The sequence below is a fragment of the Penaeus vannamei genome, chromosome 15, assembly GCF_042767895.1.
Source record: "Penaeus vannamei isolate JL-2024 chromosome 15, ASM4276789v1, whole genome shotgun sequence".
NCBI lineage: Eukaryota > Metazoa > Arthropoda > Malacostraca > Decapoda > Penaeidae > Penaeus > Penaeus vannamei.
The window spans coordinates 31,232,579-31,247,501 of NC_091563.1; the positions used below are offsets into that span (position 1 = coordinate 31,232,579).

Genomic DNA, 14,923 nt, shown 5'->3' on the forward strand with positions numbered 1-14,923 from the left:
ATACGAAGTCTTTGTCCTACCAAAGTAAAATCTATCCTGCTGAAAACGCTCTACGAAATCAGTGCAATTTTTTTTTCTCCAATCTATTTCTCTCTCCTCCTCCTTCTCCCTTTCCCTAACTCACTTCCTTGTCTTTCTCTCTCTCTCTCCCTCTCTCCCTCCTCTCTCTCTCTCCTTCCTTTTTCCCTCTCTCCCTCCTCTTTCTCTCCCTTTCCTCCTTTTTTTCTCTCTCGCCTATACCTTGGTCAGGTGGATCATAGCGTCCTTGAAGAACACGAGATCCATGCCGGCGCCGCGAATGATCTCGTTGTACTGCGTCAGGAACATCTGCAGGCGTTGTTCGAGGGCGTTGAAGGACGGGATGGGCTCGTACACCTTCGGCATCTCCATGTCCAGGTCTTCAGCCTCGTCGCCCGTGGGTTCTGGGGCGTCTCTGTTGGCCAAGGGCGGACGTTTATTGTTTTTTGTGATTTAAATGTGTTTTTTGGTCGTCCTTCTTGTAGACTTGTTATATGGTATTATTAAAATTAGTATTAGCATTAGCATTATTAGCGTCAATACAGTCTAGTATGATTAACTTAAGACTCTTGAGTGTATATTGTATTCAGTTTTCATTTCACTTCAGTCTATTTCAAAATCTCATTCTTCATAGATAATGCTTCTTCTTTACATATTTAAAAAATAAGTATACAGCAAGCCTTTCGTAATGTAACAATCAAACAAAGAAAAGGGAAAATCTTCCTTCTCATTACGGCTTCTTTGTTCGTCTTTCTTTACTCTTTTACTTTTATTATTTTTCTTTGCTTATTGAAAATGTGTCGTATTTTATTTGCACTGATTTTATTTGCATATGATTATTCAATGCTTCGTTGCTATTCTGTATCAATTAATTCTTCAACTGTCTTTCCTTTGTATACGTTCCACCGACAATATGATATTCATTGAATAACATATTTTGACTGTCTCCAAGATCCTATACTATTTTTTTTATTCGCCTCTTATTACTTTCTCCGGTCTTGCTCCTATCACCCTTTTATCTGAATCTATTTTACCTATCCAAGATCCTATACTATTTCATTCTTTTATTTACCTCCCCTAATCATCACTCAATCCCTGTCTCAATTTCAAGTTCAAGTCTCACCTCAAGAAATCAAAGAAATTATGCGTCTGAGAGATCTTCTTGGTCTTCTCTCTCACTCTCTCTCTCTCTCTCTCTCTCTCTCTCTCTCTCTCTCTCTCTCTCTCTCTCTCTCTCTATATATATATATATATATATATATATATATATATATATATATATATATATATTGATTTCAATTGCGTCACCTTGCCTAATTATCATTCACTCCTTGTCTCAATTTCAAGTTCAAGTCTCACCTCAAGAAATCAACGAAATTATGCGTCCGAGAGATCTTTTTGGTCTTCTCTCTCTCTATTGATTTCAATTGCGTCACCTTGCCTAATTATCATTCACTCCTTGTCTCAATTCCAAGTTCAAGTCTCACCTCAAGAAATCGACGAACTAATGCGTCTGAGAAATCTTCTTGGTCTTCTTTCTCTCTTTATCCTTCCCTGTCTCCCCCCCCCTCTCACTCACTCACTCACTCTCTCTCTCTCTCTCTCTCTCTCTCTCTCTCTCTCTCTCTCTCTCTCTCTCTCTCTCTCTCTCTCTCTCTCTCTCTCTCTCTCTCTCTCTCTCTCTCTCTCTCTCTCTCTCGATTTCCATTACGTTAACTTACCTATAATTACTCTATCCGAGATCATTTACTACTTTTTTTCTTTCATTTCTTGTCTCAATTCCAAGTTTAAGTCTCACCTCAAGAAATCGACGAAGTAGTGCGTCTGAGCGATCTTCTTGGTCAGACTCGGCCCAAGTTCCTGCTTCGCCAGCGCCACCATCGCGTCCTCGAACCAACGCACGTCCTTGGGTGTCGTGAAACTGGAATTTGGATTTTTTTATGTATACTAAAGAAGAAAATACCATAATGGCTTGTTTTTTTTTCATATCAATATTAGCGTCACCATTATCATTATTTAGGTGTTAATATGAATATCAAAATTTTTCATCATCTTTATCAATTCTACTACCATTATCATCACCACGATTAACATAATCATCAATATTATTACTTTTATTATTACATATTATCATTATCATAATTATTACTTTTACCATTACTATTATCATTATCGTTATCATTACCTTCATTATCATTAACATCATCATCAATTTTACTAAATAAATATAATCATAATCACAATTAAATCATTACTACTACTATTACCACAACCTGAATTATCCCCCCTGACCGTCGGCTACATACCGATCTGCTATCACCCGGCAGCACTCGTGGCGCCAGAGAGCCAATAGAGTGTCACTGGTGCTTATTACGTTGGCCGTGGCACCGATCATCCCCTGCCAGATGCGCGACAAATCACGGAGGTTGAAGACGTAATGAAACTTGGCTGGTGTTGGGAGGAGCTTACTCTGTGAAAAAAAAATGTTACTGTATGTTTTGAAAAAAGATGTTCCATGCTTGTAGAGTAAATAATATGGTTCTATTTCTCTGATTCTTTTTTTTCTCGGTCTCTCTCTCCTCCCCCCTCTCTCTCTCACTTTCCCTCCCTACCTCATTCCCTTTCTCTCTCTCTCTGCCTTTCCCTCTTTCTCTCTCTTCTTCCCCCCCCCTTCTCTCTCTCTCTCTCCCCTTCCTCCTTTTCTCTCTTTTTCTCTTCTCTCTCTCCTTCCCCTTCTCTCTCTCTCTCTCTCTCTCTCTCTCTCTCTCTCTCTCTCTCTCTCTCTCCTTTTCCTTCCCTCCCTTCTATATATCAATCAACCCACCCTCTCCCCTACCCACCCCGCCCACCGCCCCCTTACCTTCGTATGCGCCCACAGCTTCCTCGTGAGCGGTATGATCCTCTCCAGCATGTCTCGGATCTCCTGGTTGAAGCCCCTCTTGGCGCTGAAGTGTCCGCGGGCGATCACTCCGAAGATCTTGTCGATGGAGGACTCGGACGGGATGGTGGAGTTGAAGATGCAGAAGTGGCGTTTCAGGCGGGGCGGGATGTCGTTCCTGCCGCCGCCTGTTTTGCGTTGGTATTTTGTAAAGAGGTGTATAACGGTACAATGCATAAATAACAAACGTGTAGTAAAAGCGATTTAGTGAATGTTGAAATTCCAGTTACTCTCAGGTCTGCCAGTAGCGGATAAGGAGATATTGGAATCCGGTTCAATATAACGATACAGATAACAACAATCAGAAATCGTGGAAATCACAGCGATAAAATCACATAAAACTGCCATGACAAGTAGAAAATTGAAGAAGAAAGACACGAATATCGACAGAAATAGAGATAAAAAAGGAGGCGGAAAGATGAGTGTAAAAATAAGCAAGAATAAGAATACGAAGAAACTGAAGATAAAATGAAAAAAAGAAAGTTAGAATAGAAATAGAGAAAAAAACGAAACAAAATGAAACCTTACCTGGGTGCCCCATAGCTGCCAAAAACTGCAAGTCCACAATGTGAATAAAATCACCCGGTTTCTCAAGGCTGTAAAACCCGCCCATCTCCATGGTCTGGCGCACGATCTCATTGGTGGGCTGAAACACGTAAACAAAGGAAAGTGAAAATTTTGTTTAGATTTTGTTTAGACTTGTTTTCCAATTTTGTTTAGATTTGCTTGTCGATTTTGTTTAGATTTGTTTTTCGATTTTGTGTAGACTTGTTTTTCGATTTTGTTTAGATTTGTTTTTGCGATTTTGTTTAGACTTGGTTTTCCATTTTTCGATTTCACTGGAGTGCCGGTCCATGATAATACTTAGAAAATGTGATAAAACATAGTAAAACGGGTGAAAAAAGCGTGAATTATATTCGGAAGATAATTACGCACGTAGGCCTACATCTATACATTTAAACAGAGGTTATAAGAAGTAGACTCAAGGTTTCTCAAGGCTGTAACACGTCCGTATAAAGGAAATTTAGTATTTCGTTTTGAGTTTGTTTAGACTCGTTTTTCGATCTTTCGTTTTCCTGGAGTTCCGATTCAAGAAGATAATAATAATAGAAATATGTGGTAAAGATACAGAACCTGATAATAATAATAATAAAAATATGTGGTAAAGATACAGAACCAGATAATAATAATAATAAAAATAGGTGGTAAAGATACAGAATCAGATAACAATAATAAAAATATGTGGTAAAGATACAGAACCAGATAATAATAAAAAAATATGTGGTAAAGATACAGAACCGGAAATAAATAAAAGGCCTAAAATATACAGGAAAGGTAATTACGCACATAGGCCTACGTTTATGCATCACCAAAACAGACGTTATCAGAAATACACTTCAACATTATCAACACACTCTTCTTTTTATACGACTGTGACATACTCTCATCTATGAAACTGACACCATGAAATTTGATATCGGGAAGAGTTGGTCTACAGCCAGGGGAAGATGTTGAATTTAGGCCTAATATTTCGGCATCCCTTTTCAATCATCGAAAGGTGTTGCTTTTTGAGGCTCATACATTATAGTGATATACAGCAAAATCATTTTGTTTGCGATTTTTTCTAGTAAACCACGCAAAAGGGTCACAGTGGCATACATGAAAATCACATGGACGAATAGAGATAATTTTAACGAATATTTGTTATATACTTATATCTATCTATCTATCTATCCGATTATCTATCTCTTATTACCTTCCTGTTGAAATGAACTATCTATCTGTATCTAATTATCCATCTGTCTATAAATCTAGGTCTATGTATGTATGTATGTACCTATCTGTCGATCTAATTATATATCTATATTTACCTGTCTATCAGTTCATCCATCCATCCATAAATCGTTCCAGCTATCTATCTATCTATATTCAAAAGTCTATCCAAATATCTATACATCCATATATGTATGTATGTATGTAGTATGCATGAATGTATGTCTGTCTACCTATAATTCCTTGTCTGTCTTGCTATCTTTCTATCTATCTATCCATCCATCCTTCCTTCTATAGATCAGTCTATCTACATTACTCACCTGGTCTCCTCACCCGTTGATATAACGCATGGTCATTTCATCAATCGAAACATTCTTGCCATATCTATTTGTCTGCCTACCTATAATTCCCTGTCTATCTACCTACCTATCTACCCATTTATCTATCTATCTATCTACCTATCTATCTATCTATCGATCTATCTATCGATCTATCCATCCATCCATCCATCCATCCATCCATCCATCCTTCTATCTATCTATCTATCTATCTATCTATCTACCTACTTATCTATCTATCGATCCAACCTTCCTTCTATATATCAATCTATCTACACTGCTCACCTGGTCGCCCCAGCTGTTGATGTGAGGCATGTTCAGATCATCTATCAAGACTGTCATCTTCTTGCCAGCTGGGGGCCCGTAGGTGCTTCCCATTCTCTTGTCTATGTAGCTTTCGATCGTCCTCTGTAATGGAATGTAATAATAAGGAAAAAAATAATGGTAAGACATAAAGTAAGGAGTAGTGGAGTTGTTGAGTGGAGTAGAAAATGTCAATAGAATGCTGAGAAGTTGATGTATAACAGTAAGAAAGTAGAGTGAGAAGGCAAGTGATATATACTTGATGTCGAAGAACGGAAAGGCAAATGTTGAAATGAGTCTGCATAAGAAAGAATAATTCCTCAATTCTTGATGCGTTGATTAATGTTTCGCTATCATCTCTTCCCGTGATAGAGCTGTAATATCAACACGTTCACACTTTGCATTGCTTTTCCATTAACACTTTTTATATATACAAAAATATACATATTTCTCGTAAAAAAATTGCGTACTAAATGCACACCAAGTTAACAAAACATTACCTAGTTTCAAACACACACACACACACACACACACACACACACACACACACACACACACACACACACACGCACACACACGCACGCACACAAAGACACCCCTTCCCCTCTCCCCAACACTCGCCTGGAAATAGAGGGGCGTGGAGGCCGAGGAGAAGTTGAAGTTGCGGCAGAGGTGGTCCTCGGGGTTGTATTTCTTCATGAAGGCGTTCAAGGTGACGGTCTTGGCTGACCCTGGCTCGCCGATCACTAACACGCCCTGGAGAGGAAGATCGAGTGGTGGTGATGGTGGTAGTGAGGGTGGTGGTTGATGGTTGTAAATTGTGGCAGTGAGGGTGGTGGTTGGTGGTGATTGGTGGTTGGTGACTGTGAATGCTGACGGTGAGGGTGGTAGTTGGTGGTGAATGGTGGTGGTGAGGGTGGTGGTTGGTGGTGGTGAATGGTGGTGGTATGGGTGGTGGTTGTTGGTGGTGAATGGTGGTGGTATGGGTGGTGGTTGGTAGTGATTGGTGGTGGTGAATGGTGGTGATAGTTATGTTAATGATGATAACGGTAACAATAACGACAACAATAGCAATGATAATAACAATAAAAATGATATAATAATAATAATGATGTTGATATCAATGAATAGTAACAATAATAACTATAATAAATAGTAATGCTATTCATAATATTACTAAAACGAACAATAAGAAAGTAGTAACGTATTTTACAGAAATATCAGTGCCACCATTGAACTTTTTAACTTGAAATTATTTTTTATCTTGAATATGATACTAGAAATTCAATAATATTTAACTCAATTTCTTTATCACTTCAGAGTCCGAATCAATATTATTCAAACAATTACATATAAAGAGAAAAATACTTCTACACAGAGCATAAATCACGAACCAAATAAAATACAAAAAACAAACATAATAGACACGTATTCCCTGAAAAAAAGATGGTCACACAATCTCTAAACACACAATATAAAACACCGGTACGTATTCCCACATCTAACCTTTCCTTGTTGAGCCACGACGTGTATGAGGAAGTCCATCCGAACATTGTCGACATTGGGCACGAGAATCGAAGTGTAATCGGGAGTGCCTGTGTCCGGGTAGACGTACTCACTGACCCGAGTATCCCAGTGCTGCCACCAGCCTGTGGATGAAGGAAAACAACTTAGAAGAGAAAAGAAGAAAAAATAAAGAGGGATATGAAGAAATACACAGATATTTATATCCATCTTTCTATCTACTTATCAGTCTATATACACACACATTTATATATATCGAGAGAGAGAGAGAGAGAGAGAGAGAGAGAGAGAGAGAGAGAGAGAGAGAGAGAGAGAGAGAGAGAGAGAGAGAGAGAGAGAGAGAGAGAGAGAGAGAGTCTCCTTTTTATAACGTCTTGAAATCATATAATCCAGTCATCCTTATAACTTCTTAGCCAGCGCTTGTGTAAAATAATTCTGTGAATGAAAATGAAAATCGAGATTTACATACACTATGGCTGCAATTGAAAACCAAAGAAAAATAAAGTATCAAGACAAAATTACATTTCAGGCAACTGATATTCACGAAAAAATAATGAAGTAATTAAATAGATCAATTACATCATGTCAGGAACAGTGTAAGAAAAAAAGTGAAGGAGGTGAGTGACTGTGATGAAAAGAGAAAGAAGGAAAAAAAGAGATGGAGAAAGAGAGTCAGAAACTAAATAATTTCTCTCCTAATAGAGTGATCTCATGTACGCATGTCCCCAAACAACACTTGCCGTTGTCATCAACTCTGTAGTTAAATATAGAATCCGAAGGGCTTCTCCCCTCCGGTAGGTCCAGAGTCTGATGCTCCTTGCGAATATATTGCTCAAGTTTTGCACGATCCGGCAACTCCATAAATGCTCCAATGCTCCACATTATTGAGAACACAAACAGCCGTTGGATGTGCTCCTCGATGGGAGCTTGTTCAGTCTGAGTAGTTAATAAGAATGAAAATGAATAAATAATTAAATCAAGGAAATGAAAACAGATAATTATAGATACCTTGAGCGCATTTCGCCATTATAAATATTTATATATTTCGTTTATCATAGTTTTTTTCTTCACGAAGAAACCGATACTGAAACTAATATCCGACTACACCATCAACTTGGTCACCTAGACATACTAATTCGGATAGCAAGTGAATAACTTAATCATGAAGAAAGATCTCACCAACACATTGTGATCCAAGACCCGGACACCTAACGACAGACGAGCAGCGAGACAAATCAGTGTAAACTATCACAATCCATGAGCCTGCCTACCTGAATTTCCTCGGCCTCGGAATCTGGATCTCGACGGTGGTGGCTCTGCGCCTGTTCCTCGTCGGGCAGGAGACCCTCCAACACCCGCGTCGTCTTCACCAACAAGAAAGTCAAAACGGTTAGCAAGGGAAAGTAAATAGGAGTGTGGTGACGTTCTTTATAATAACGACATGTTGGCAATATTTCAGTTTCCTTTCTTTATCTTTTTATGGATAAACAGAAGCAGGACATACACGATCATGCTCACTACACAAAAAGCCGGTTCCAAACATGACAAGTGAGCGACATTTTGAAGGAACAAAACTTATGATATGCTTGAAATGTTTATATGTCTGAAGCAGCTTTTTTTTTTTTTTTTTTTTTTTTTTTTTGCATAACTTTGAATTAATTTGCCAATTATTGTCTCTACAGAGCGAAACACCCATTATTACACAGCTCTATATTTCACTTTTATAACTGTTTAAAGCATCACGTTAGACATGCATACATACATCAGACGTGTTGTGTGCCGACAACAAAGTTTAAACTCTACCAAATTAAAAACTACCGATCAAGTATAAACTCAATCCTTCTCCCTAAGTCCACATATCTTCAGGAACGAATCCTACCTAAATCTAAGGAATAAAGGACATGCGTTTGTTTTCCTGTTTATCTGAAATGTAAATTCATTTCTTTACTATATGACGGCCATTCACCTTCGCCATTAAACTCTTCAGCCTGCTAATACTATACACTTAGAGCAACGTGCGGACAGACACTCTCGTGTAAGGGTTTAGGGACATGATTTAACTTTTCTTATGATGCAGAGAAATGTTTATTTATAACAATAGGATCGTTAGTTAGTTGTTAAATAGTAGGTTACCATGGAACTGATAAATTTATTGGGAAATCAAAAGATGCAACAGTTCCATTACAGTTAACATGCCTTTTCTTCATCCACCAACTATTGATAATGGATTTAGAGTAAAGTATGAATTAATGATTACATTTTTAAGGTAGCAAAGAAGTTATTTCACGATTATTGTAGCAACGCCAAGACCCAAAGTTCTGACAGGCAGAAATACAAAATCACATCTATCTCGTTCGCAAATTGATAAGAATATCCACAAGTATATATGTTGACATTAGATTTGCATGACATGATGATGCTGATAATTATAATACAGACATTTGGGTCTTCACGCTCTTTTCGGGTTGCTGGTTAGGAGGTGAGGCTGTGCGACGCCTGGCATAGAACAAGGGCGAGCGAAGGGCAGGCACTTAGCCGACCGAGGAGCACCGATTGGGATTCGTCGTCGAAGAAAGGCGACCGAGGAGTCTCTATGGGAGAGAAGCTATTGGAAGAGTCCTCTGGGGTCTCCATGCCTGTGTTTCTAGCCCAGGCGGAGGAGCGGCGGCGACTGCGGCGGCGGCGGCGGAGGATGGGGTCGTCCAGCAGGTCTTCCACGTCGGGGAGTTGGCCCTCCAAGAGACTTAAGGCCTGACAGCAGCAGCAGTGACAACGGGTAATACATTTTTTGACAGGATGAACAGTAATGCATTCCCAACAAACCTGTTAGCACTCGGGATAACCACAGGGACTCTGACAACTGCTTCTTTCACCCCAACACGAGGCAGGGGGTCTGGAACTCTTATCTTCGTGGACAAAAAAGGGACCTCCTCATGCACATGATTAGAGGTCAAGATTGGTTCTAAGCTACTGCAAATGTGGCTTGGAGGCAACATTTGAGAATACAGTGAAGATATTAGTTAAAATAACTGTAGGTATGGAAGCTACAGTAGGCAAGAAATCGAGAAGTGAAAATCAAGTGAATATGTTTATATTATAAAACAATGACCATAAAGGCATATATACTCTATATTTGATGTTTGTGCACATATATATATATTTGTTAAGCGGGCTAAAAAAATGACAGAAAAGCATGGATACCATACTGTAAATGACACCAAAACATCTTATGAGAAAAATCTACTGAACAATAAACACTGATACAGAAAATATATCGTAAAAATGTACAAAAATGAAGTAAAATATTAGCACTCAATAATTTACTAACCTGCACCGAAGCCCGGATCCTTATATTTGGCCTTGAACACATGAAAGAAAAAAATCACAGAAATTACATTTGAACACAAAGGAAAAGCTCCATTACCTGCGAAATAACGTTCACTTGAAGAACAGGCAGACACAGCTGGAGGTTCTGTTTGGCCCAAGTGAATATTTTGAGGAAGTTATTCGAGAACAGGTCTGTGATGACTGAATGTTCGTGGTGGGGGCGCGTGCGGAGCCAAGCCTGAAGAAGCGGCTCCCAGTCCAAGCCGGAGGAACTCATGTAGACCTGAATGGGAAAGAAAGCCGAAACTAAATGAAAATGTGATCGAAAAAAGAGGAGCGGAAATTAGTTTAGAGTCTATAATGGATTACCCATTCGTTCAGCTTATAGCGAATTATAGAAAATTACGAGTCGTCCAGGTTATAATGGATCATGGGTCACTCGTATTGTAGTAACAAATGAGTCCTATAAAGTAAAGTGTGACTCCTCGGATAATATTAAATCATAGGTCATCCTGGTTTTATAGTGAATCACAATTCTTCATTGTCGATTTTATGGCTCATGACACTGTTTAAGAAGAAAAAAGAGGAATGTAGGCAATAAGCAAAGGAAAGATGAATTATATAGTGAACATTGTCTGAGAAAAATGAGGAATACGGGGAATAATCAAAGAAAAGATGAGTTATGTACAGCGATCATTGTTGAAGAAGGAAAAGAAGAATACAGGAAATAAGCAAAGAAAATATGATTTATATAAAGTGAACACTGTTAAGAAGAAAAAGAGGAATACAGGAAATAAGCAAAGCAAAGATGAGTTACGTTCAGTAAACATTGTTTAAGATGAAAAGGCGGAATACAGGAGATAAGCAAAGAGACCCCCGCCACCCACCATGCCATTCCTAGACACGGTCGACGGGGACGCGTTGTCGATATTCGCCGGCTCGAAGATGACCTTGCAGCACGGGGACATCGGGATCCGGTCGCCGTTAGCCAGGGTCAGGGTCTTGTTGTCATCGAGGACGGAATTCAGGTTCTCGATCCAGATGGCGTCGACGGGGCCATCGAGGACCAGCCAGATGTGCTCTCCTGGAATGGCGGGTTTGGTGGGTGTGGGTGGAGGATCTCGTTTCGAAGTCTGATTGGGGTTTGTTTATTTTCATTTATTGTCTTATTCTATTTATTGATTTATTTTTGACACGGTTGTGTGTTTCGTGTTTGGTATCTTTTAAATTTCTGATATGTAGGAGGGTTGTTAGTTCTGAAATGAAGAATTTGCTTCCTTTTGAAGGATTTACTCGGTTTCGGTGGAGTGATTGAAAGAAAAGGATATTTTTGTCAGTTCCCATTTGGAGGATTTCTGAGCTTAAACCTATAGTATTTATCACGCTTTATAAGGCGGAATTCACAGTTAATGAGAGCTGCGTTATTTCCACTTGCCGACCTCGTCCGTGACATCAATCCCACACACGCACGCAACTCATCCTCGAGCGCAGGGCAGTGTCTCCTACCTTTCTTGGCCTTGAGGGTCTTCCTCCAGAGGGTCGAGAAGATGCCATCCGTCCAGTCGTTCGTCGCCACGTCCAGTCGCCCGAACATCTGCGCTGACGTGATCGCCTTTGGGTTCATCCGCAGCTCTCTGCGCATGCACGAAGGGTCATCGGCATTATTTTTATTACTGTTATTCTTGTTATTATCATTATTAAGATCGTTGTTAATGTTATTGTCCATATGATTGTGGCGAAGAAAAGTGCGTGCATCGGAGAAAAAAAAACATGAGAAGGTGCGTCGGTGAGAGATAGAGATAGAGAGAGAGAGAGAGAGAGAGAGAGAGAGAGAGAGAGAGAGAGAGAGAGAGAGAGAGAGAGAGAGAGAGAGAGAGAGAGAGAGAGAGAGAGAGAGAGAAAGTGAGAGAGAGAGAGAGAGAGAGAGAGAGAGAGAGAGAGAGAGAGAGAGAGAGAGAGAGAGAGAGAGAGAGAGAGAGAGAGAGAAAGTGAGAGAGAGAAAGTGAGAGAGAGAAAGTGAGAGAGAAAGTGAGAGAGAGAAAGTGAGAGAGAGAAAGTGAGAGAGAGAAAGAGTGAGAGAAAGAGAGAAAGAGAGAAAGAGAGAAAGAGAAAACATCAGAAAATACGTGCGTCGGAAAAGAACCCGTATAGAGAAGTACGTGCGTCGGAAAAAACAACAGGGAACCAAGTGCTTGCATCGGACCTGTGCGGCTGGCCCATCTTGGTGAGGGCGCGCATGAGGACGTGGATACAGGAGGTCTTCCCGGCGCCGCTCGGACCCAGGGTCATCATGCCGTGACGGACTCGCTGCGTCTCGTAGAGCTGCGAGGTAGGCCGCGTTAGGGGATGGGTGAGGGGGGGGGGGCGTGTTAGAGGATGAGTGGAGGTGGGGGTGGGGGGGGAGGCTTTGCTTGTTGGTTTGGGGTCGGGATTGAAACTGTTTGTGTTTGTTAATTCCACGCGCGTATATACACTTGTATGGTTGATTGGTTAATTGGTTACTTAAACTCACACGGACGAAAGGACGGACACACACACACGCACACACACACACACACACACACACACACACACACACACACACACACACACACACGCGGAAGATATACAGACATGGGTATACCATATTTGCACATACAATACAACAAATAAAAGGGAAAAACTACAAAAACAAACGAACTCAATCTACCTGAACGAGCTTGAGCTGCCATGGCGGATGATTCACCAAGCCAAGCTCACTGACGAGGTCCGCGATGGTGGTTGTGAGCTGGTTGTAATAACCTTTCTCCTGCGTCATGCTCGGGAACAGGTCATCGATGAGCGACATAAACAGAGGCTCATCTTCGTCTGCAAGATTTAGCAAAGAAAAACTGCAGCATAATCATCATAAATGTCGTTATGTTCCAATAGAACACTCGTCGATAGGAAACTTTGTTTTACTTAATATAAATCAAACTATATTTTATTTTTCTTCAATTCGCGTCTATTGGTGGTAGAACTGATACGGATGACAACATTATCATATATAATACAAAACTCATGTATCATCACTTTATTTCCTTTCTATTTTCTTCAAATGATCAAACAAACAGCAGATCAGAAACAAAAGAAACTTACCAACCAGTTTAGACAAATTCATATCTCTGAGAACCCTCATGACGATAGTGGATTCGGAGTCCTTGGCATTGGCTCTCTTCGCGGCCCCGAGCGTGCGGAGGACGGACAGGATGTTCCTCAGGCCGAAGTCGTAGTGGACCTGAGGGGGTGGAATGCTTTATGTGGCGGGGAGGTATGTTTTTTTCTTTTTCTTTTTTGTCTTTTCTTTTCTCTCTCTTTCTTGTTTTCCTTGTCTATCTGAATAGTTCATTTTATGTTTTCTTTTTTTTTTCTCTCTCTCGTATTCTTTGTCTATCTGTATGATTATATCTTTTGATTCTCTCTCTCTCTCTCTCTCGATTTATATGTTTATCGTCTTCCGTTTCGCACTGTTTCACTATCTATGTATTATTTTTTTCGTCCATTTTCTAAATTTACCTATGAATCCACTGAATCTTTAAATGGATATCTTATAATCTTCCAGACTGATCCATCAAATCCCAGTGTATCTTATCCAACTTAACCCACTCATACCCTCTCCACCAAAGCTATACCCAAACTAAAACAAAACAAGTAAACAAACAAAGAACCTGACCTGCTTCGTCAGCTGTTCCTCGCACAGCTTGTATAACGTGAAGAACTTTCTCGCGAGAGTGATGTTCTCCAGGAAGCCACAGGACGCGAGCTTCACCCTGATGATGATCTGTCGGTCGGGCACCATCATGGCCACGTTTCGGAACTGGATCTTCAGGTTCTCCGGGAGTTCTTGTCTGCCGTGATAGCCCAGGTTCTGGAGACGCAGATGAGGACGAGGACAAGGCGAGGACGTACATGAAAACGAAGACGATGACGAAGACAATGGCGAAGGCGAAGACGAGGATGCAGGCGCAGACGAAGGCGGTGGCGAAGAATCCGAAGACACGTTGCGGGAGCGAGAGAGGGTCGTGCCGAGGTGGGAGGTCGTTGTTTCGTAATAGCACGGTGGTGGTTTTAAGGGAGGGAATAATGAGTGATTATGCATTCTAATAACACTAAGATCTTTCTACATACAGCATGCATTAGTCTCTTCGTAAGTGAAACACCTTCTGTAAAAAAAAATATATATTTTTCCTTTGGGAATGGTTCTCCCATTAAAAAAAAATCGTTGTTTCAAAAAATCTTCCTGGAATCAAAAAATCGTTCGTTCAGGTAAAAAAAGTCCTGGTATATCTAAAAAAATATCACCAGAGGTAAACATGCACTGGAGTATACATTATTTGCTCCACAACTGTGTATAATACAGGTGTATAGAGAAGCCAATCTGTCTGTTCTGATCCATCTGTAAGCAACATTCAGTAAAAAAAACTACTGTAAAAATCTACATAATGTATCTACAACCGTTTCTCCGTAATATATACAATAGGGTTAGTGCACTACTAATAAAAATACACTTTGTTTAAAAATATACGCTTATAAACCTTAAGTGTCTAAAAAGTAGTTCATTTCATGGTGTTCAATGCGGGTGGATTGATGTTCAAAAGATATTCGTGTATTTAAGATAGGGAAAATAAGAATGTATGCTAAAGAATGTATGGTGATATATGTGACACTGGTGAATGGATTTTCT

The 14,923-nt window shown here is 40.1% G+C and overlaps 1 protein-coding gene across 1 annotated transcript in view; it reads right to left on the reverse strand.

Moving 5' to 3' along the window:
• Dhc1 (Dynein heavy chain 1) overlaps positions 1–14,923 on the reverse strand; it is a 79,977-nt gene that overhangs the window by 24,177 nt on the left and 40,877 nt on the right. The window contains exons 40-56 of the mRNA XM_027365012.2: positions 13,913–14,107; positions 13,339–13,477; positions 12,911–13,068; positions 12,425–12,543; positions 11,728–11,855; positions 11,109–11,305; positions 10,319–10,504; positions 8,166–8,258; positions 7,635–7,830; positions 6,877–7,019; positions 5,992–6,126; positions 5,353–5,475; positions 3,485–3,602; positions 2,879–3,084; positions 2,325–2,488; positions 1,817–1,939; positions 241–433 (exon numbers count right to left, since the gene is read on the reverse strand). Coding sequence (XP_027220813.2) covers positions 241–433; positions 1,817–1,939; positions 2,325–2,488; positions 2,879–3,084; positions 3,485–3,602; positions 5,353–5,475; positions 5,992–6,126; positions 6,877–7,019; positions 7,635–7,830; positions 8,166–8,258; positions 10,319–10,504; positions 11,109–11,305; positions 11,728–11,855; positions 12,425–12,543; positions 12,911–13,068; positions 13,339–13,477; positions 13,913–14,107 — 2,616 coding nt within the window. The remainder of the gene's footprint in view (positions 1–240; positions 434–1,816; positions 1,940–2,324; positions 2,489–2,878; positions 3,085–3,484; positions 3,603–5,352; positions 5,476–5,991; positions 6,127–6,876; positions 7,020–7,634; positions 7,831–8,165; positions 8,259–10,318; positions 10,505–11,108; positions 11,306–11,727; positions 11,856–12,424; positions 12,544–12,910; positions 13,069–13,338; positions 13,478–13,912; positions 14,108–14,923) is intronic.